General features: G+C 34.6%; 2 protein-coding genes across 2 annotated transcripts; one reads left to right on the top strand and one right to left on the bottom strand.

The window, feature by feature from the left end:
- Positions 1-898: 898 nt before the first annotated feature.
- LOC137014167 (UDP-N-acetylglucosamine transporter TMEM241) lies at positions 899-5120 on the bottom strand. Its single transcript, XM_067378349.1, has 15 exons — positions 4957-5120; positions 4770-4816; positions 4589-4666; positions 3716-3797; positions 3531-3608; positions 3312-3337; positions 3133-3184; positions 2966-3014; positions 2810-2855; positions 2148-2183; positions 1902-1936; positions 1736-1805; positions 1477-1570; positions 1257-1321; positions 899-1174 (listed from the first exon to the last, which is right to left on the bottom strand). The coding sequence occupies exons 1-15, from the start codon at positions 5026-5028 to the stop codon at positions 1117-1119; spliced, it is 888 nt and encodes a 295-aa protein (XP_067234450.1). The 5' UTR covers positions 5029-5120; the 3' UTR covers positions 899-1116.
- Positions 5121-6012: 892 nt separating this feature from the next.
- riok3 (RIO kinase 3 (yeast)) lies at positions 6013-18092 on the top strand. Its single transcript, XM_067378343.1, has 13 exons — positions 6013-6293; positions 8543-8658; positions 9467-9609; positions 10343-10450; positions 10806-10915; positions 10999-11142; positions 11469-11596; positions 11694-11876; positions 12008-12167; positions 12306-12386; positions 13428-13517; positions 13614-13721; positions 17436-18092. The coding sequence occupies exons 1-13, from the start codon at positions 6258-6260 to the stop codon at positions 17547-17549; spliced, it is 1521 nt and encodes a 506-aa protein (XP_067234444.1). The 5' UTR covers positions 6013-6257; the 3' UTR covers positions 17550-18092.
- The last annotated feature ends 6466 nt before the right edge of the window (positions 18093-24558 follow it).

The raw sequence follows: 24558 nt of genomic DNA, 5'->3' as shown, positions 1-24558 counted from the left end.
TACAAACACTGCTTCTGAAATAGAACATCTTGAAAAATGGTACAAAACTTCTGATACAGAACAGAACAGACTCTGAATTAGACTACAATTAACTGGACACATTAAAATGTAGGAAATTACAGTAAATGGTAAACAACTAATATATATTATATATATATATATATATATATATATATATATATATATATATATATATATATATATATATATATATATATATATATATATATATATATATATATATATATATATATATATATATATATATATATATATATATATATATATATATATTATATATATTATATATATATAAAATTCTTTTCTAAATATTTGGTTTAAAGTGTCTCATACGGAAGAGGATTAGGACCAAGCAATAATAAAAAAATAAAACCATCTCGAGATTAAAGTTGTTAAATTTCGAGAAAAAAGTCGAAATAAAATGTTGAGAATAAACTCATTAAATTACAAGAAAAAAGTCGTTAAATTACGAGAACAAATTCGTTAAAATGTGAAAAATGACGTTAAATTTCGAGAAAAAAATCGTTAAATTGCGAGAAAAAAGTCGAGATAAAATGTTGAGATTAAAGTCATTAAATTATGAGAATAAAGTCATTAAATTAGGAGAATAAAGTTGTTAAATTACGAGAATAAATTAGTTAAATTATGAGAATAAATTCGTTAATTTAATGACTTTATTCTCAACATTTTATCTTGACTTTTTTCTCGAAATTTAACACAATTTTTCTCATAATTTAACGAATTTGTTCTCGTAATTTAATGAGTTTATTCTCAACATTTTATCTCGACTTTTTTCTCGAAATTTAATGAGTTTTTTTCTCTAAATTTAACAACTTTAATCACGAGATGGTTTTATTTTTTTATTATTGCTTGGCCCTAATCCTCTTCCGTAGTCTCATACTGAAAATAAGGGGGTGGGGGAGAAGTAAATAGAAAAATACAGAACAACAAAAGGAGTAAAAAAGAGTTTTGGGCATTTCAAGGCTTACACTGGAATAATCTCATTGCGGCAACTGGCTTTGGTCAATTTATAAAGCCTTGAAGTGACTGATTTGGAGAATCTTCAAAAGGCACTGGCCATTTTCTTCAACAAACTTAATGAAATTTGTCAGAATACAGGAACAAGGCCTCTCCGGTGTAGTTCAGTATGACGCTAATGAGTAAGACAAAAACAATACACTGTAACACTGTAAGTCAATAGACTTTTGCCTAACATAAAGCTGTTATGAACTCACCAGCACAGTGTCACTGGACTGAGCACAGTGTTGAATGTGGAAAGGGAAAGACCTGAGGCCAGTACCTGCATCCAAAAAACAGAAACTTTTTTTGCAAGTACTGCAATGCATGTGGTGTGAAACCGACCTTATGCTCTAACAGTCCTGATTGGACACACTAATTAAATCGAGACACTAAACAAAGAATAACTGTGGTTCAAAATATAATTTTCAGTCTCACCTTGGCCAGGAAGCAGCAGACTCCACAGTGCTCCTGAGGCAGACTGTTCTTCAGTTTTACAGTTGCCAAAATCAGACAAAAGCTGAATACAGCGCTATGAAATGAAATTGATTTTAATGAACATAAGATTTGCAAACACAGTCAATTTCTTATAACAAAATGACAATGCTTTTTGCAGTTGAAATCCTTATTGTAGAAAATACAATAAGTCATGCCATCATTAGTATGTACAACAATTCCCACTGAGTGTTTGTCTTACCTGCCCAAGCAGCCAGTATGGAACCTGTATGAGGTCAGGAGAGGGAAATCTAAGGCACCGGACAGGTCACCTGAAAGACAGGACACCATGAATTACACATGGATCATGGCAGAAAATTATAGAGCTGTAGACAAAAATAATAAGGTAGCATAAAATGCATTATTACCTGTTGAGTGTGCAAGTGAGGCAAGTAACAATGCACTGAAAAAGAAGTGTAAAATTAACTGGAAGTTACTGTTGGGATTTAAATAGGCAATTACTGACTGGATCATTATGGCTGGATGTTTCTAGCATGTTATATGTTTGGGAACAGTTCTTCTAACCCTAAATGATGGAGTGTATAGCTTTTAATTTCTTAAAGGGACAGTGCATATATAAAGATTGACATTAATGTTCTTATTTATCAATTTACCTGGTCACATAGTTGATGAACTGCTCTTCAAGATCACTGTAATATTACACATTGAAAATGACACTATTATTATTATTATGAAATATTTAATCGATAACATAACATTTCTATTATGTTACCAGGCATCTACTTACAGTATAACCAATAACAACATACAACATACATTCACATTCTAAATGTTTGGGGTCAATAATATAATAAGAAATTAATAGTTTTATTGATCAAAAGTTACAGTAAAGTCATGAATTTCAAAAGATTTCAATATAAAATTAGTCCTATCAATTATTCTATCATGTTTATATTTCGTGTTTTGCACAAACAGATGAAGCAGCACAATTTTTATAATTTTATAATTTGATAATAATGAGAAAAGTTTTGTTGAGCAGCAAATCATCATATTAGAAATGATTTCTGAAGGATCATGTGACACTGAAGACTGGAGTAACGATGCTGAAAATTCAGCTTTGATCGCAGGAATAAATTACATTTTAACATATATTCAAAAACAAAAGTTATTTTTAAATGGTAATAAATGTACTGTGTTTTTGATCGAATAAATGCAGCTTTGGTGAGCAGAAGAGACTTCTTTCAAAAACGTTTTTAAAAATATCTAACCGACCCCAAACTTTTGAATGGTGGTGTACATAAAAACAGCAAACCACCTCAGATGGCTTGTCTTTGTATTTTTCTGGAATACTTTATATGCACCTAAAATACAAAAGAGACAAAATCAAAAAACATGCACAATTTCTTATGTCCAGAAGTTTAAGTTTGTTGCTCATAATTCTGGCTCCCACAACAAATAAAAACACACTCACCAACACAGAACAGATGGATGGACGCCCATGTGTAGCCACTGGGACCAAACTGAGAGGTGAGACGTATGGGACCATAAAGGAAACATATGAAATGGAGATTTTTACTGTAACAGGGAACATTGAGAACTCACAGAACATCAACATTATGAATGTGAGAGTGAACATACCCGAGGATTGTACAGAATAAGGCTGGCGGAAGATCCCAGCAGCATACACACACTATAAAGAATATCAGTTCATTAAAAGCATCTATTTGTTTTTTTATACAATATTTGTTTAAGAGATTTAAAGGCATAAACAAGCTCTTTTCAAGTCATTTTAGACTATTTGGTTGAAAGAAACATACCTTAATAATTTCATCCATGATGATTTCTGAATAATGCAAATACAAAGAATATTAGAATGGTAACAATGATGTGATATCTGAAATACTATGAGAACACTATTAAAAACAAGCTGAATTAAGACTTCTCATGCTACTAAATAAATTCTGATGAAAAAGCATGCAAAAATGTTTATTTTTTTTACCAACTGCATGAACTAACTAAGCAGGATTCAGGCTTACCTCTCTGTGAGTTACTGTTACCATGAGAAAAACAAAGACTTCAGAGACATTTTGTAACACGAAGAAAAAAGGAATGGGCTAAAAAAAAAAAAAAAAAAAAAAAAGAGGAAACACAAACATATTTTAACATAAGCAAATAAAAATTCTTTCTATTTTTCATATTTAAACATATTTTGTGTACTTACCAAAAGCGACAGTGCTTTGGACCCCGCATAAATGTTTCCAATAAATAAAAAGGATCCAGGAAGCTGGGAAAATGCTGCAGATCTAGATAACAAACACAAATATTAATAAACATATCATAATAATCTAGGGATGCACCGATATGAACATTTTAATTAACCGATAATTCTTTATTTTTAAAAGCTGATAACTATGAAAGCCCATTTCCGCCACTAAATATAAAATATAACAGTTTGCGACTTTTTATCTCAGAATTATGACTTTTTATCTTGCAATTGTGAGTTTATATCTCGCAATTCTGACTTTCTGACTTTTTTCTCACGCAATTGTGAGAAAAAAAGTCAGAATTGTGAGATATAGAGTTGCAATTACTGTTTTTATTTTTTTTATTTAGTGGCGGAAATTTCTATAAAAACTTTTATTTAGTGGCTTCCATAGATAACAGATATATTGGCTGATAAATTTAAATCAAATTTTTTTTATATAATTTGAGAGCCTGATTACAAAAACAAAAGTCTCAACAGTAAAAGCCATGTCCCAAACACAATTATAATGTTCTTAATATAATTTTATGTAGCTTGTTATATGACAGACTTGCGCTGCACATGTTGCACTTAATGTATTTTTCTATTTGAAGTGATTTCAGTCATATTTCCAGCAATTCAAAACCATCATGGTGGACAATGTGCATCTGAAGTGTCTCAGCTGAAGGAAATAATCTGGCTGATAACAATAACAATAAAAATGAACATATATCAGCCGATACCAATATGGTGAACGATATATTGTGCATCCCTATAATAATCTGTGTATAAATATATAAATGCACAAATAATAATTCATGTATTATATAAGTAAGTGCATAATTTAGTTACCTGGAGAATCCATTGATTTGCACCAAACCAAGTTTCCATGTAACCAGCAGCAATAGAGCCCCAGTAGAGGTCTGCCACCTGTGATAAAGATAAATAAAAGATAAATATTGAAATATCATGTAAATGAGGAACTGAATTTTGATTATAGCTAAGGAATAATGTCATGAATATGAATACATACCCCTGAAAAATGGTTGGAAATGTAAACTTTAAGATAGACAGGACATACTGTAAAGCAAAGAACAATTTAACATTTTTGTGATATTTATGGTACTTGTCAGTATTACTATAATTGCATTCAGAAGATGCAACCCAAAACAAGACAAACACACACTGGTTCTGTCCAAAGTATAATAAAGTCAATTTACCTTATTTGTGAAATAAGATGCTATGAAGAGTGTGCAGAATATTAGAGCAAGAATCACTCGAGCAACATTCATTGGATTGGATGCATTAGTAACTTTGGTTTCATGCACAGCTTCTCTCACACTCTTCTTCTTCTTCACTGTTCTGACATATCATCTGCACTTCCTCTCTTCTGCTGGCCACGCCCACTGTGACACGCAGCACATTTTAACCAATAAAAGCCTGAATGAAATCTGCGCTAAATGCAGAATGCATTTTTGAGATATTAAAAAAAATATTAAAATATTAACGGGAAAGGCATAGCACTTAGAATATTTATTTATTTATTATTATTATTATTAGTGATACATGATAAAATATTTGATCACGGATGCCTTTTATGCTTCCACTTTATATTGCAAATCAATAAGCAGCATTGAAAAAATTCAATGCAAATGTACAAATCACAACAACGACAGAAATAGAATAAAATTTTATTAAATAAAACAATTTAGCCAACATTGAATTAAATAAATTCATAAATTATTGTTATATTTTAATTACGACCATTTATATGATAAATAAGATGATTAATTATTCTAAGTACACTTATAATGTGATCAGTTTTTACTATCAATGAAAAAAATGAATGCAACAGGATAAATAAATCAATAATAATATAATAAGTTAATAATCTAGTACAAATTAGTTTTAATTTCATAACATAAAATAAAAATAAGTGGACATACCTGAACAGTGTTTACATAATTATAAAATATATATCAACAATTTCTATATACAACTTTGCATACATCACACAGAATGTATCAACAATACAACCAAACCAAAGTCATCTGAACATATGGAAGAGAAGAAAAAAAGTTGACAATGACTGTTAAAAGAGAAAGATGCATTTACATGGCAGGAAAGGCAGGAACAGAACAAATAAAGAAAATGGGACTTAAAAAAATTATTAATTAATAAAAAAATCTCATTATATCTCTTTAATAAAGAAATACATTTTTTGTTATGTTTTCGGACTTTTATTTTGAAAAACAGAGTCATGGCGTCATAATGGGTTGTCCCTACCAACCATTGTCGATTGTATCTCACATCTATTTTTATCTGACACACTGTCTGTAGCGAATCAACTTCTTGTTTTAAGCCACGTTTTAGCGGTTTTGGTCAAATATATCATAATAAGTACTGTTACATATAAGATTGAAGCCGAAATTAACGAGCCTTACACGGTTTTTACTCTTATCACCACTCGAAGAAAGTATTACAAGCGTCACGTTCTTGAATCTAAACCTTGTCAGCCAACATGGACCAACTTGAAGTATCTACAAAAGAAACCAAGGTGAGATTATTTCCTGACTGTTTGGTGTGTTGTTTTTCTTTGGGGGAAAAATCGGGCAAGTGTTAAAAATATGAGTTGGTTTAGTACAGGGCCTGTGTCAACCATTATACAACGGAAGGGTGAGTAATGAGTCTAAACCTGCCTAACATGTGATGGTGACTCAAACCCTGACCTAAACAGTGATGGACTTTACCCTGTGAGAAGGTATTTGAATATAACATGATTGTTTATGGGTGAGGTCAGCTTCAGCATGTGGACTTTGAAATTCTTGATCTGGACTTGAGTCATAAGGGTTGAGGGTTAATAAGTAGGTCAAATAAATATTACTATGCTTAAGAACAGTGTCATAAAGTATTGTTACATTATTATTATTTTATTAATATCAATTTTAATTCATAATAATTTATTTTAATCCATTTTATTTGAAGAATTGAAGACTTCAGATTCAAAAGCCTCTAAGTGCTGTCTGAAATTTTCTTTTAAAATGAGTATTTTTTTTTTTTTTTTTATCAAGTTTGTATGTTTAGGTTCAGTAATTTCACTTTAATGGCAATTAATAGGTCCTTTTCATTACCATTAAAGTGAAATAACAGAACATACAAGCTTGATAAAAAAAATGCTCCTTTTAGAAGAAAATTTCAGATGGCACTTAGAGGCTTTTGCATATGAAGTCTTCAATTATTTAATAATTAGTGCTGTCAAATCGATTAATCGTGATTAATCGCATCCAAAATAAAAGTTTGTGTGTGTGTATATGTATAAACTTTTATGTTAGATATGATTAATCACGATTAATCGTTTTGACAGCACTGTTTAGTATTAATACACAATTATAGTATTTAAGATTTTTATTTTTATATTTTAATTTACATTTTAATTATATTTTTGTCATTTTTTTGTGCTTTTGTCATTCTCATTAGTTTGTTTTTTATATTTCTGTTTAGCTTTAATTTATTTTCAGATTTAATAATTTTAGTACTTTTAGGGTTAGTTCACCCAAAAATGAAAATAATGTCATTTATTACTCACACTCATGTTGTTCCACACCCGTAAGACCTTCGTTAATCTTCAGAACACAAATTAAGATATTTTTGATAAAATCCGATGGCTCAGTGAGGCCTGCATTGACAGCAATGACACTCCCTTTTTCAATGCCCATAAAGCAACTAAAGACATATTTAAAACAGTTCATGTAACTGACAACCTTAATATTATAAAGCGACGAGAATATTTTTGTGTGCCAAAATAATAAAATAATAACTTTATTCCACAATATACAGTGAAGGGACGATTTCAAAACACTGCTTTATGAAGCTTAGATTCTTTATGAATCATTTGTATCGAATCAGTTGTTCAGAGCGCCAAAATCACATGATTTCAGTAAACGAGGCTTTGTTATGTCATAAGTGTTTTGAAACTTCAATAGTTCCCGTGACTTTGGCAGTTTGATACGCGCTCTGAATCACTGATTCGAAACAAATGATTCATAAAGAATCGAAGCATCATGAAGCAGTGTTTTGAAATCGCCCATCACTGGATATTGTGGAATAAAGTCGCTATTTTGTTATTTTTGGCGCACAAAAAGTATTCTCGTCGCTTTATAATATTAAGGTTGAACCACTGTAGTCGCATGAACTGTTTTAAATATGTTTTAGTAGCTTTCTGGGCATTGAAAAAGGGAGTGTCATTGCTGGCTATGCAGGCCTCACTGAGGCATCGGATTTCATCAAAAATATCTTAATTTGCGTTCCGAAGATCGACAAAGGTCTTAACGGGTGTTGAACGACATGAGGGTGAGTAATTAATGATATAATTTTCATTTTGGGTGAACTAACCCTTTGAAGTCTAAGCTTTTTATGTAATATTTATATTTTATTTTATTTCAATTACCGAAAACATTTCTAGTTTTATTTTTTGTCATTTTAATTTTAGTTTCAGCTAACAATAATAGCACTGCTTGAGACTTCACATTGAATTCCCATCACCCTGTAGACCTGTATTAAAAATAGCAAATGTCTGACATGCTCTGTCATGAATATAAAATATATACTGTATGTATATATATAATATATACTGTTGGCCAGTATATATTAATGAGCTTATTAAGTTTAACTACTATTCATGGCACACGTGACAGGGCTTTTATTCTGCTTGTCCACTGCTGATGGTGTTAGTTGTTGGAATTTAAGCCTAACTTCTGTTGATGAAGTGTATCAGTCATTTACGTGATTATTCTTTTGTGTTCCCAGAGCCCCTGGGGCGCTCCCGCCCTGGCACCATCGCCCTGCTCTCTGGCTGATGTTATGAGTGAGCAGTTGGCCCGAGAGCTGGATGAGGAGGGCAACACTTTCCCAGACTGCCCAGAGTGAGTCTTACAAACTTACAAATCAGATTATTACAATTATTACGGGTCTAGTACCCCACCGTCTTTGGTTTAGATTATTTATATATGTAGAAACAGTGGTAATATATGGTATAGTGACTAAGTGAACTAAGTAAAGCTGCATGATTAAAGGGATAGTTCACCCAAAAATGATTTACTCTCCCTCATGTTGTTCCACACCAGTAAGGATTTCGTTCATCTTCAGAACACAAATAAAGATCTTTTTGATGAAATCTGAGAGCTTTCTGTCCCTCCATCGACAGCTACATAACTGAAACTTTGACGCTTCAAAAAGTTCATAAAGAGATTGTAAAACTAATCCATATGAATTGAGCGGTTTAATCTAAATTTTCTGGAGAGACTCGATCACTTTATATGATGAACAGATTTAATTTTAGGCTAGCAATGCTGATTCATCCAGTAATGAAACAAATGAAGTATTTCTGAGTGAGTCATTGAATCATTCATTCAAGACTGCAGCAATTAACATTTTGAACCTCTTGTAAATTACATGTTTAGTTTGTCTGTTCAGAATCGTTGGAGAATTGTTATCTCGGTTTGAAACAAAACAATTGATTCTCAATTTATCCAGAAACATAGGCTTTTAATACTTCATGTCCATTTTAAATTATTTTTAAACCAGCAGTTGCTATTTAACTTGTTTGACTTCAAAATATAACTAAGGCAGCAGTTTTATTGTCATCACAAAAAGCGTAATTATTTGAAGTAAGTTTTTCATTATTTCTGATGGAAGAAACATCTTTCGTATGCATTTACTTATTATTTTCAGTACCGATCTGAAGCTGACCTGCACTTCTGAAGCGGACACGTCCAGTGACCTGATACTGGCCCAGATGCTTCAGATGGAGTTTGATCGCGAGTTTGATACGCAACTGCGCAGGGAGGAGAAGAAGTTTAATGGAGACAGCAAAGGTAAAACCATAAAGTTAAATTAAATATAAAGTCGGTGCGATAGTCTTTTCTTCCCTGTGACTTATATCTGAGTGAAACAGCTTCTCGAACAAGAAAAAATGTAGGGCGGGACTTGATTTTATCCATTTAGAATTGATTGGATGGTTGTGGTTTGCTATTGGTCGATGTCATGTGAGTGACAGGTTGTCCTGCCCTCGCACCAATAAACACGTCATCAGAGAAAAGAGATGTCGCTACAAGAGCTATGGGAAGTTATTTTGAATAAAGATTATGAGGGACATGAATTTTTAAAAAATAATGTTGTGGACGAATGAATCGTTTATAATAAATACTGCAATAATCAATAAAAAACCAAGAATTGTCAATTTTGATTTCATGGTGACTTTAAAGGGTTAGCTCACACCAATATGAAAATTCTGTCATTAATTACGCACCCTTTCGTAAGACTTTTGTTCATCTTTCGTTCGATATTTTTGATGAAATCTGAGAGATTTCTGTCCCTCCATTGATAGTCCACGCAACTACCACTATCAAGCCCCAAAAAGGTAGTAAAGACCTCACTAAGGTAATCCATGTGACTACAGTGGTTTAACCTCAAATTTATGAAGTGACATGAGTGCTTTGTTTGCGCAAATAAACATAATTTACTACTTTATTTACAAAATATTCATGTGAATGTGCATTGGAGATTAATATATTCATAGTAAATATAACCTGAACAATTCATTTTCAGTCTCCATATCCTTTGAGAACTACCGCATGGTTCATCCGTATGAGGACAGTGACAGCTCTGAGGATGAGGTTGACTGGCAAGACACTCGCCATGACCCCTACAAAGCTGGTGAGCTACAATACAGTACAAGAACAGTGTTATTTAGTATTATTTTATTATATGATTTAATAATATAAATTATATAAATTATAAATTTTAATAATATAATTTTATTATTTTATTTTTTTTCAGAATTATTTTATTATTAATACAGAATTATTATATTTATTAATATTTTGTTTAAAGTTTAGTCATTTTATGTGCTTTTTTCATTCTTATTAGTTTGATTTTATTATATTTATATTTAGCCTAAGCTTTTCATGTAATTTATCTTATTTGCAGCTTTATTTCTGCTTGTTTGTGCTACACTTAAAATCCTTACTAGTTGTTTTTCCATTTGACTACATTTTATTTACTCGCTCAGACAAACCAACCACTACCCCTAAAAAGGGCTTTGTTGGGAAAGGCAAGAACATCACTACCAAACACGATGAGGAGGTCTGTGGACGGAAGAACACAGCACGCATGGATAATGTAAGGCTTTATCCAACTCGATCAAAATAACATTTTGAGAAGTGTCTTTCACTTAATCTCAATCTCTAAATGCATCTATGCAGTTTGCTCCGGAGGTGCAGGTGGGAGATGGGATCGGCATGGACCTGAAGCTCTCCAACCAAGTGTACAACGCTCTGAAACGCCACTGCCACACTGAGCAGCGCCGTAGCGCTCGACTTCATGAGAAGAAAGAGCACTCTACTGCTGTGAGTAGTTCCGCCTTTTAGAGTCGAGGGCACATAATTTATTTATTTATTTATTTATTAATAATGATGTGCAAGGATAAATTATTTATAATAAATATTGCAATATTCCATGAAAATAAATTAGATTTCATTGTGACCAAGAACCTAACCCATTTATTTTATTTTATTTTAGGGGTTTAGGGGTTTTTGGTTTTCAGTCTTTATTTATTAATTTTGTTTTATTTAATTGTAGTTTAATTTACTTTAGAGGTTTTCAGACTCAACAAGACATGTAATGTATTCATTTGTGTGTTGTGAGTGTATATTTAATGTCCTATTTTTCCCAGGAACATGCTGTGGACCCCAAGACCAGACTATTGATGTACAAAATGGTGAATGCTGGGATACTGGAGAGCATCAACGGCTGCATCAGCACAGGAAAAGAGTCGGTGGTGTTCCACGCTAATGGAGGGAGGTGGGTGCATTGGATTATTGTGTTTGCAACTAGCTGACGTCATGTAGCACAAGCATGCATTTATTAAGCAACACTACTTTGGTTGTGTCTCCTACAGCTTTGATGAGAAGATTGTTCCAGAAGAGTGTGTCCTCAAGGTTTTCAAGACCACCCTGAATGAGTTTAAGAACCGGGACAAATATATCAAGGATGACTACCGTTTCAAAGACCGCTTCAGCAAGCTGAATCCTCGCAAAATTATCCGCCTATGGGCTGAGAAGGAGATGCACAACCTCACCAGGTACAAGAAAGATATCTGATCCATTTATCATGACACAAGTGCTAAATCGATAAATGACACTAGATGAATTAAGATGACACTATTGTTTAATGCACTTTTTCTCTTTCACACACACTTAAATGTCCATGTAGGATAAAGAAAGCAGGGATCCCGTGCCCGGAGGTGGTGATTCTGAAAAAGCATATCCTTGTGATGTCATTCATTGGGCAGGACCATGTTCCTGCACCTAAACTGAAGGACGCCATTCTGAGTTCAGAGGACATGAAGAAAGCGTACTATCAAGTGCTAAACGTGAGTATACCAAAATACTAGAATGTTAAATGGGTATTTGGTAAAAGAATTTTGCATAGCATTGTTTAATTATGTACTAATAAAGAAGATGAATATGAATATGACTTGGATATTTGTTTTTGATTCACCGTCTCTCAGATGATGCAGCGGCTGTATCGAGACTGTAACCTGGTTCATGCTGATTTGAGCGAATACAACATGCTCTGGCATAATGGAGAGGTTTGTATGAGGCTAGTCCTGATATTATTAGTAGACATCTTTTTAAATTCTGCACACAAAGAAAGGCTTTTCATGTTGTCATGAACTACGCTACCGTTCAAAGTTTTGAGGTGTAAGGTAAGATTTTTTTTCTGTTTTTGAAAGAAGTCTCTTACACTCACCAAGGCTGCATTTATTTGAAGTAAATGTAATTTATTCCTGCGATCAAAGCTGAATTTTCAGCATCATTACTCCAGTTTTCAATGTCCCATGATCCTTCAGAAATCATTTTAATATGCTGATTTGCTGCTTCATATTTTTGTGGAAACTGCGATATTTTATTTTCAGCACTCTTCGACAAGTAGAAAGTTCAAAAGAACAGCATTTATTTTAAATAGAAATCTTTTATAGCATTTTAAATGTCTTTACTGTCACTTTTGTTCAATTTAATCCATCCTCACTGAATAAAGGTATTAATTTCTTTACAAAAAAAAATCTTACTGGCCCCAAACATTTGAACAGTAGTAAATAAGCTTGTTGGTTTTACAATGGAGCTCTTAAAGGGATAGTTCACCCAAAAATGAAATTTCTGTCATCATTTACTCGCCCTCAAGTTGTTTCAAACCCAGAAGACTTTCATTCGTCTTTGGAACACAAATGATGATCTTTTAAATGAAATCTGAGAGATTTCTGTCCCTCCATCACCCAAAACTCTGACACTTCAAAACGTTTTAGTCCAAGTTATATAAGAGACATGATGGTCACAGAAGCTTGCGGGAATGAGGTTCATTCTCGTTGTTACGCAGCACATTTGAGCTTCCGCAAAACCAAAGAAGACTTGGATTAAACAGCTTGATTTATATGGATTTATTTTACAATCTCTTTATGAACATTTTAAAGCATCAGAGTTTTGGGTAAATAGACTTTCTATGGAGGGACAGAAATCTTATTTTCATTAGTGTTTTGAAGAAGAACGAAAGTTTTACGGGTTCAGGGTGAGTAATTGAATTTATCAACTGCATCATGACCCCATGAAGTTATTTTCTGTTTTTTCTCATGAAGGTGTGGTTCATTGATGTGAGTCAGTCCATAGAGCCCACTCACCCTCACGGTCTGGAGTTCTTGTTCAGGGACTGCAGGAACGTGGCAACAGTAAGTGTCTGAACTGTACTGTGGCATATTAAAGCGATGCCGATAGCTCTAAAGCAAGGTTGTGCTCATTAATGTATGCTCTTTTCTGTTCTCCAGTTTTTCCAGAAAGCTGGTGTGGCTGAGGCTCTCAGTGTATTCGAGCTGTTCAACACCGTGTCTGGACTGGAGATCAACAGCGACAATGAGGCTGATTTCTTAGCACAGGTCTGGACTTTAAATATTTATTTGCAATCTGCATGTGCAAAATAATTCAAAAAAGCAAATGATACTGACTAATATGATGGATAACAAAGGCTTGTTTACAAACACTTCGGTGATCGGAATGTTATCTGACCTGTGTGTTCAGGTCCAGGGCTAGTCGAGGGTGCACTGTGATCAGATCTCAATGTAATGTAAACACATTCCAATCGAATTCATGGGAAATGTGCATATAGCGGGGTGTTTTTGTGAAACAATTAAGGACGGAGTAGACGAATATATAGTTAAAAGTGCTCTGTGTCCTGATTGGCTGATGATCCAATCTGCTTGTTTGGATCACAGTGATCGTTGAAGTTGAGATCGTATGAGGTTCATTCTCGTGTGACGCAACACGTTTGAGCTTCAGCAAGAACCAATGAGATTTATTTGCATGTTACGCAGCATGTTTGAGCTTCCGCAAGAACCAACGAGATTCATTTGCATGTTACGCAGCACGTTTGAGCTTCCGCAAGAACCAGCGAGATTCATTTGCATGTTACACAGCACGTTTAAGCTTCCGCAAGAACCAACGAGATTTATTTGCATGTTACGCAACACGTTTAAGTTTCTGCAAGAACCAACGAGATTCATTTGCATGTTACGCAACACGTTTGAGCTTCCGCAAGAACCAACGAGATTCATTTGCATGTTACGCAACACGTTTGAGCTTCAGCAAGAACCAACGAGATTTATTTGCATGTTACGCAACACGTTTAAGTTTCTGCAAGAACCAACGAGATTCATTTGCATGTTACGCAACACGTTTGAGCTTCCGCAAGAACCAACGAGATTCATTTGCATGTTACGCAACACGTTTGAGCTTCCGCAAGAACCAATGAGATTTATTTGCATGTTACGCAGCATGTTTGAGCTTCCGCAAGAACCAACGAGATTCATTTGCATGTTACGCAGCATGTTTGAGCTTCCGCAAGAACCAATGAGATTTATTTGCATGTTACGCAGCATGTTTGAGCTTCCGCAAGAACCAACGAGATTCATTTGCATGTTACGCAGCATGTTTGAGCTTCAGCAAGAACCAACGAGATTCATTTGCATGTAACGCAGCACGTTTGAGCTTCCGCAAGAACCAACGAGATTCATTTGCATGTAACGCAACACGTTTGAGCTTCCGCAAGAACCAACGAGATTCATTTGCATGTTACGCAGCACGTTTGAGCTTCCGCAAGAACCAGCGAGATTCATTTGCATGTTACGCAGCACGTTTGAGCTTCCGCAAGAACCAGCGAGATTCATTTGCATGTTACACAGCACGTTTAAGCTTCCGCAAGAACCAACGAGATTTATTTGCATGTTACGCAACACGTTTAAGTTTCTGCAAGAACCAACGAGATTCATTTGCATGTTACGCAACACGTTTGAGCTTCCGCAAGAACCAACGAGATTCATTTGCATGTTACGCAACACGTTTGAGCTTCAGCAAGAACCAACGAGATTCATTTGCATGTTACGCAACACGTTTGAGCTTCAGCAAGAACCAACGAGATTCATTTGCATGTTACGCAACACGTTTGAGCTTCCGCAAGAACCAACGAGATTCATTTGCATGTTACGCAACACGTTTGAGCTTCCGCAAGAACCAGCGAGATTCATTTGCATGTTACACAGCACGTTTAAGCTTCCGCAAGAACCAACGAGATTTATTTGCATGTTACGCAACACGTTTGAGCTTCCGCAAGAACCAGCGAGATTCATTTGCATGTTACACAGCACGTTTAAGCTTCCGCAAGAACCAGCGAGATTCATTTGCATGTTACACAGCACGTTTAAGCTTCCGCAAGAACCAACGAGATTTATTTGCATGTTACGCAACACGTTTAAGTTTCTGCAAGAACCAGCGAGATTCATTTGCATGTTACACAGCACGTTTAAGCTTCCGCAAGAACCAACGAGATTCATTTGCATGTTACGCAGCACGTTTAAGCTTCCGCAAGAACCAACGAGATTTATTTGCATGTTACGCAACACGTTTAAGTTTCTGCAAGAACCAACGAGATTCATTTGCATGTTACGCAACACGTTTGAGCTTCCGCAAGAACCAACGAGATTCATTTGCATGTTACGCAACACGTTTGAGCTTCAGCAAGAACCAACGAGATTTATTTGCATGTTACGCAACACGTTTAAGTTTCTGCAAGAACCAACGAGATTCATTTGCATGTTACGCAACACGTTTGAGCTTCCGCAAGAACCAATGAGATTTATTTGCATGTTACGCAGCACATTTGAGCTTCAGCAAGAACCAACGAGATTCATTTGCATGTTACGCAACACGTTTGAGCTTCCGCAAGAACCAATGAGATTTATTTGCATGTTACGCAGCACATTTGAGCTTCAGCAAGAACCAACGAGATTTATTTGCATGTTACGCAACACGTTTAAGTTTCCGCAAGAACCAACGAGATTTATTTGCATGTTATGCAACACGTTTGAGCTTCAGCAAGAACCAACGAGATTCATTTGCATGTTACGCAACACGTTTAAGTTTCCGCAAGAACCAACGAGATTTATTTGCATGTTACGCAGCACGTTTAAGTTTCCGCAAGAACCAACGAGATTTATTTGCATGTTACGCAGCACGTTTAAGTTTCCGCAAGAACCAACGAGATTCATTTGCATGTTACGCAACACGTTTGAGCTTCAGCAAGAACCAACGAGATTCATTTGCATGTTACGCAACACGTTTGAGCTTCCGCAAGAACCAATGAGATTTATTTGCATGTTACGCAGCACATTTGAGCTTCAGCAAGAACCAACGAGATTCATTTGCATGTTACGCAACACGTTTGAGCTTCCGCAAGAACCAATGAGATTTATTTGCATGTTACGCAGCACATTTGAGCTTCAGCAAGAACCAACGAGATTTATTTGCATGTTACGCAACACGTTTAAGTTTCCGCAAGAACCAACGAGATTTATTTGCATGTTATGCAACACGTTTGAGCTTCAGCAAGAACCAACGAGATTCATTTGCATGTTACGCAACACGTTTAAGTTTCCGCAAGAACCAACGAGATTTATTTGCATGTTACGCAGCACGTTTAAGTTTCCGCAAGAACCAACGAGATTTATTTGCATGTTACGCAGCACGTTTAAGTTTCCGCAAGAACCAACGAGATTCATTTGCATGTTACGCAACACGTTTGAGCTTCAGCAAGAACCAACGAGATTCATTTGCATGTTACGCAACACGTTTGAGCTTCAAGAACCAGTGAGGCTCATTTGCATGTTACGCAACACGTTTAAGTTTCCACAAGAACCAATGAGGCTCATTTGCATGTTACGCAGCACGTTTGAGCTTCCGGAAGAGGTTTGTTCTCATGTGTCAAGCATGTTCGGTTGAGCTTCTTTTTATGTTCGCTGTGATTAATGTTTAGATGTGAATAAATGCCTAAATTAAATCTGTTCATCATATAAAGTGATCGTGTCTCTTCAGAAAATTTGGACCAAACCGCTTTATTCATATGGATTATTTTACAATCTCTTTATGAACTTTTTGAAGCATCAAAGTTTCAGTTGCATAGCTGTCGATGGAAGGATAGAAATCTCTCAGATTGTGTATATGTGGTTTAGATGCTATTTGATTTTGAAAAGTGGCAAAAAGATCCAACAACTTTTTAAAACTTAGTTATTAAAAAGCAATTCTTTAATGCATTTTTACAGATTGAAGCCCTGGAGAAACGAAATGAAGATCATGTGCAGAAACCGAGCAAGAAAATCTTCAACGACACCCATGACGGCAGCCCACCCCAATTTAACACTGATGATGATGATTAACACAAGTACAGCAGTCATTTGAAAAATAAAGGAGAGAAAATTCCTCCTGTCACAATAAGGTGTGGAATGGGAAGAACGCCCATGTCCATGTGAAATACTCACGCCATCCTTCTGCTGTTTGCTCGGTGTTGAAAGTGACACATCATGGTCATTTGAGACATCAAGTATAACCTGTCATTTTTTTTTAACAGACAGTTTTGGAAGATGGTTAAAACAGATATTCATAAAAAAAAAAAATAAGGAAACCATAAGGACACATTTGATGTTTTAGAATTGTGTGGTGTTTAAAATGTGTCTCCTTCCGCAAAAGAGCAAGCAGGAAATGAAGATCTCCTGAAAATCTCTGAATGTGTGTTGATGCTAGCTTTAGTAATGAGCAGGACATTGCTCCAGTTCTGCTGTTCAGCATGAAATTGGCAGCCTGGGTTTTTATGTGGAATCATTTTACTGCTAAGATGAATATTGATGTAGATTTGTGGTCTTTGTTCAAATCAGGCAAAGATGAAAATAAACTCTTTAATTGGCATGCTCTGAGTTCTTCATTCGTGACCTGATTGTTATTTAGTCAAGGATATGTTTTTACCAAATACAGTTTAAAAGTCTGACTTGTGATTTTATAGGAACAGAAACTGGTTTGTTAGTTTCATAGTTGCTCGACATATTTTATCCATAGGGTCAGTAGCAGGATTATTGCAGTTAAGTAAAACTAAAACCATAAAAAATCTAGTTATTCAAAACAAACTGTAACAAAAAAACTTTATTTCAGCAACATTTCTCATTTTAATTTAGTTTAACTTTATGTACTAAAATAACTAAAACTGAAATTAAAATATATATAGACATTTTAAAAAAACTAATAAAAAAAACTTAATATGAAGACAGAAAATATAAAAATAAAAACTAATTCAAAATATGAATAAAAAAATGTTGTGAAATAACAATGGTCAGTAGTTCATTTATCTAATTTTTTGTACTTCATTATGAAATTATGATTTGCAATTTTAGAGTAATTCCAATTTATATCATTTTATATCAAATTTATGTCCAATTTATTATTAATAAATTGGAATTAGGATTTTGTTTGCATGTTATTATTAACGTAATGGAAGCATCTGTCATTCCCAGCTGCAACTGGAGAACATCATGTAAACAAAAACAAACCAGAATGTCAATATAGATTTTATTTTTTTTTTTGCTGATTCATCTTGTACTCTTTCTTATGTCAACATGAAATATAACATCCTTCACGTCAGAAGTTTTAAAAACAATACACAGAAAAGTAGGTCTGACGCATCTGCATTTAAAGTCCCCCTGGAATCAAAATTTCAGTTTTTTAGCTTTTAGTATGAATATGTTAGCCTTAAAGGAACACTCCACTTTTTTTTAAAAAAAAAAAAAGGCTAATTTTCCAACTCCCCTAGAGTTTAACAGTTGAGTTTTACTGTTTTCCAATCCATTCAGCCGATCTCCGGGTCTGGCGGTACCACTTTTAGCATAGCTTAGCATAGTTCATTGAATCTGATTAGACCGTTAGCATCGCGCTCAAAAAAATGACCAAAGAGTTTTGATATTTGTCTTATTTAAAACTTGACTGTTCTGTAGTTACATTGTGTACTAAGACCGACGGAAAATGAAAAGTGCGATTTTCTAGGCCGATATGGCTAGGAACTATACTCTCATTCCGACATAATAATCAAGGAACTTTGCTGCTGTACCATGGGTACAGCAGCAAAGCAGTAAGGAATGAGAGGCTGTGCTGTATCATGAATAAGTCCTGGCTAAAGGGCGTTGTTAGGCACGAAGCGGAGTGCCTGCAACCCCTTCAGCCGTGACTTATTCACGATACAGCACTAGCCTCGAGTACCTTATTGCTTTTATAAAACAGTTACCACACAATACAAATATTAAAGGCAAAAATATGTATCAATGCAACTTTCATGAAGTAAAATCACTAAAAGCCTTCCATCCACTGAAAAAAATAGTCCCTGACCGCGAACAGCAACAGAAGTTACATTATTACGCCCTTAGAAGACCTCATAAGTCTTTATGAGTGTGTCAGTCAGTAGCAAAGACTTTTATAATGAAAAGACTGAATTGTTGTGGACACTGAACAAGACCCAACTGACAAATGCTTTGACTAGCTGTCAGTCATGGGAAAACCCCTTAACTGTTAAAAGGACAAGATAATACATCGGACATTTAAACAGATTTTGTATTATGAACATAGGACTGACCTGAAGGATAATGCTACTCGCTCAATCGATCTCTTTCTCACAATACTCTTCTAGTTCTACATAATACAGTAAGCTTCAATTAACAATATGAGAACAAACATATGTTTACGTTGCTAAGAGTGGTTGCTAAGGGTGTTGTGTAGTGATATATGTTGGGTGAAGCAGTCTATAGTCTTTGGTGAGACACAAGAGACGCGCATTTAGGACTGCGCATGCGCCAGCCTGAAAATACCGTTTTTTGTCATGATTTGAGCGTTTTGAAACCAAATTTATGAGACAGTTGTTGTCAGATTTCATTGGTGATTTCAAATATGAAATTTAATCGAAAGCTTGGCAAACAGTTTGGAGAATTTGATGTTTCCCCATTCAAAGAGATAGGAGCTGCACTGAATACCCGAGAGGCGATTCAAAGATGGCCGCCGAGTGAAATGACTTGTCTTAAAGGGACTTTGATCCGATCTAGGCCTAGGTACGATATCTTTTTTGCATTCTTATGGGCCTATAATAATGATGAAGTACGTAAGCGGTTCAGAAAGTGAGTTGATTCCATAACTGCTCGGTGAGTTTATTCAGTGAAGGATTCGTCAAACTGATATTGTGAGTCTTTTCGAACGATTCTTCAAAAGAATCATCTATATTATGATTCATTTGTTCGTCAGTCGCACTTACACGCCAAGCTGAAAGCTTGTTTGTACGAGAGCAGTCGTTTAAAATCGACGCAAGAAACAAAACCACTGCATCATGTCAAAAATATGAAAACATATTTTTGATATGAATTTTTGATATATTTTTTATATAAAAATATGAAAACATATTTTTGGTTTCGTTCGTATGGAAGTAAAATAATGCCAAATGTTTTTGAAATAAAAAGCTTGTTGAATTGCACTATTTGAAAAAAAATATGCATTACATTAGCTGTACTTGCATTTAGATGCACTGTATTTTTAAGGCTTGCATTTTTATGGGCTGAAATTCAACATGGTCGTATATTTAGACTGTGAATATTTCAATTAAAAATATTTCACACACATTTTCATTATTAAAAATTCAATAATTCATATTCACCTTTTAGATTTCACTTCCAAAATATTCATTCTGTTTAAAAATACAACCTATAAAATTCAACTAGCAATTTTCAGTCCATTTTATTTCGCTTTACAAATTCGCTTCCACAAATTCAGTGGCTCAAATTCGGCAGAAAATTCAACATTTCACATCCGGGAACTGCAGGAAGAGCAGTAGAGTGCCGATGCATCATCTCTATCTGCTGTTGGTCTTCTTCACCAGCAGGTGCCGCTAGCGGCTGTTTAAGACGAGATCACGGCTAGTAAGTCATCATTCATTCATAAAAACGGATTTACAGAATTAGAGCAAGCGGTAAGTGAATGTGTGATGATTATCAGGGCCAGTATAAATGCAGAAAAGCTGATAAAGACACAAAAGCTGCATTTATGTTTAATTCAGTGTATTTACGCTTACTTTCCCTGTGTAGCTACAGCTTTCTCTCCAGTGAACAAGATAACGTTATTGCCCGATGCTGGTGTATAGATCAAACGTTAAATCTGAGATAGACATATATTTCTCTCTGTTGTTTAGTTTCCTTAACTTTATATCGCAGCGCTGTGTTGTAATACTAGGGCTTCCCTCATCCGTCATAGCTGCCATCAGGACATATAAACTCTTAACACAGCTTAATGGACTCGTACAGTGATATAAAAGACCAAACTCGCACCTCATTTGTGATGTAGGTTAGACTATATAGGCTCCAAGAAAGCAGATACTGGCATAAAGTTGATTTGACGCTGAACGTTTGATTATGATATTCGCAAATTTAGGGACTGTCTCTAAAGTTACAACATTATGTATTCACGTTTCTACCTTCAATAGCATTTAAAGAGAATGACTTAGTCACAAAACCAACTGTAAATTGTTCATCTAGGTGTCAGGTATAATGCAAACCTTTTAGATTTTTGATGTTTATTAAAATAAAAGGTAACACTTTATATTAAATAGTTTATATGAACGAACAATGAACTGCACTTCTACAGCACTTACTAATCTTTGTTAATGTTAATTCCAGCATTTACTAATACATTATTAAAATCAAGAGTTGTATTTGTCAACTTTAGTTAATGCACAGTGAAGTAACATGATCAATGAACTGCTGTATTTTTATTAACGTTAACAAAGATTAACAAATACAACAACAAATGTGTTGCTCATGGATAGTTCACATTAGTTAATACATTATGAACCTTAATGTAAAGTGTTTCCAAATAAACTGTCAAGTAATATGTAAAGATTGCTATGTATTTCACTACTGTATTGGATCATACAAAAAAATGCCATAATTTAAAGCTCAATAGCATTTGATGAGAATGATTTACAATCACCAAAACTACCTGTGAAGTGTTCATCTATAGGTGCCAGGTCGAAGAGTGATGCACCCTTCTCTCTCTCTCTCTCTCTCTCTCACACACACACACACACACACACACACACACACACACACATATTCAAACACACTCAACTCAAAGTACATGCACATATACTTTTTCTTTTTTTTACACATTCATCACACAATTAGTTCTACTTAGTTAATTTCATTTCTAAATTTAATTTAAAATTTGTATAAGCAGGATAATCTATGATCAGGTAAAATAAAAAATGAACAAAGTAAAAAAAAAATTGTGTGATGAACGTGTAAAAAAAAAAAAAAAAAGAAATAGTATATATGCATGTACTTTGAGTGGGGTGTGTTTGAATATGTATATGTGCATGTGTGTCTACAAGAGTTTGGTAGAAGGTAGAAACGTGAATACAGAATGTCGTAACTTTAGAGACGGTCCCTAAATTTGCGAATATCATAATCAAACGTTCAGCGTCAAATCAACTTTATGCCAGTATCTGCTTTCTTGGAGCCTATATAGTCTAACCTACATCACAAATGAGGTGCGAGTTTGGTCTTTTATATCACTGTACGAGTCCATTAAGCTGTGTTAAGAGTTTATATGTCCTGATGGCAGCTATGACGGATGAGGGAAGCCCTAGTATTACAACACAGCGCTGCGATACAAAGTAAAGGAAACTAAACAACAGAGAGAAATATATGTCTATCTCAGATTAAACGTTTGATCTATACACCAGCATCGGGCAATAACGTTATCTTGTTCACTGTAGAGAAAGCTGTAGCTACACAGGGAAAGTAAGCGTAAAGACACTGAATTAAACATAAATGCAGCTTTTGTGTCTTTATCAGCTTTTCTGCATTTATACTGGCCCTGATAATCATCACACATTCACTTACCGCTTGCTCTAATTCTGTAAATCCGTTTTTATGAATGAATGACTTACTAGCGTTGCTTTGGTCTTCCTAAACAGCCGCTAGCGGCACCTGCTGGTGAAGAAGACCAACAGCAGATAGAGATGATGCATCGGCACTCTACTGCTCTTCCTGCAGTTCCCGGATGTGAAATGTTGAATTTTCTGCCGAATTTGAGCCACTGAATTTGTGGAAGCGAATTTGTAAAGTGAAATAAAATGGACTGAAAATTGTTAGTCGAATTTTATAGGTTGTATTTTTAAACAGAATAAATATCTTGGAAGTGAAATTTGAAATGTGAATATGAATTATTTAATTTTTAATAATGAAAATGTGTGTGAAATATTTTTAATTGAAATATTCACAGCTTAAATATACGACTGTGTTGAATTTCATCCCATAAAAATGCAAGCCTTAAAAATACAGTGCATCTAAATGCAAGTACAGCTAATGTAATGCTTTTTTTTTTCAGTTAGAGCAATTCAACAAGCTTTTTATTTCAAAAACATTTGGCATTAATTTACTTCCATACGTTCGCAACCAACGAACTTGTTAACTGAATTTAGATATTTTTCATATTTCTGACGGGGCAAGCACCATTCTCACACGTTCACAACCTCCTTTCCTGAATTGAGCAATATCTGCTTTCTTTCCCCATTCCTCAAAAAATGCATAGGCTATGCCGAGGGCGTCAACATGCGTTATTTTCCCATGAAAAACACGGTTAGTAGGACAGTGTGTTTGTGTGTCAGATTACTAACGTTACCTGTGTCATCTTCACCATAAAAAAAACTGCATAATCTGCATTATGCATGCAAAACTGCAACAGCTAGGCTATTATCTACTTTAATTACTATGTTTATGTTTTTCTGCTTCCAAAATCCCATGACTTGTTCTTAAAAAACAATTTCACTTGGTCTTAAATACCAGTTATATGTCTTTAACATCTCAACTGTTTTTCTAAATTAGAGCACAAATGGAGACTTCAATATTAATTTTATAGCTATTCTAATATTATTTCTCCCAAGGAATTTTAGAAGAAACATTTGAGACAAAATTCACACACACACACACACACACACACACACACACAAATGCATAACATATGCTGCTTTTCATGCAAGATGCATCTATAATAATATAGATTATATATAAACCCAAATCAAGAAAAATATGAGGTTTACAATACATCAGGCCAAAGAAACCAAAATAATCCCAAGCAGCCCGACAGGCTCATCCACATTTGCAATGAATGCCATTATATATGTCACACGCCCATGAGGAAACATCATGGGTGGCATATTCATATTTCAGTGTTTTGCTTTGTTTTAATGACTACAAAGTTTTATATCTGTGAGACTGTCACATTTGTGCAGATTGTTTTTAATATTTCTTTGTTGTTGTGTATTTTGACAGTGACTGAGTAGCTTTCGGTTACAAGCCACGTGTGGAA

This window comes from Chanodichthys erythropterus, chromosome 23, assembly GCF_024489055.1.
Source record: "Chanodichthys erythropterus isolate Z2021 chromosome 23, ASM2448905v1, whole genome shotgun sequence".
NCBI classification, from domain to species: domain Eukaryota; kingdom Metazoa; phylum Chordata; class Actinopteri; order Cypriniformes; family Xenocyprididae; genus Chanodichthys; species Chanodichthys erythropterus.
This window is presented reverse-complemented; position numbering and strand designations above follow the sequence as displayed.

Bases quoted from the DNA above. Each gene is read 5' to 3' on its own strand.
- LOC137014167 (XM_067378349.1), bottom strand. From the start codon at position 5,028: ATGAATGTTGCTCGAGTGATTCTTGCTCTAATATTCTGCACACTCTTC. The intron at 4,817-4,956 runs GTAAATTGACTT...TTTGCTTTACAG, and splicing joins CATCTTATTTCACAAATAAG to TATGTCCTGTCTATCTTAAA. The intron at 1,322-1,476 runs GTGAGACTGAAA...TTTTGGATGCAG, and splicing joins TCTGCTGCTTCCTGGCCAAG to GTACTGGCCTCAGGTCTTTC.
- riok3 (XM_067378343.1), top strand. From the start codon at position 6,258: ATGGACCAACTTGAAGTATCTACAAAAGAAACCAAG. The intron at 6,294-8,542 runs GTGAGATTATTT...TTGTGTTCCCAG, and splicing joins TATCTACAAAAGAAACCAAG to AGCCCCTGGGGCGCTCCCGC. The intron at 11,597-11,693 runs GTGGGTGCATTG...TGTCTCCTACAG, and splicing joins TTCCACGCTAATGGAGGGAG to CTTTGATGAGAAGATTGTTC.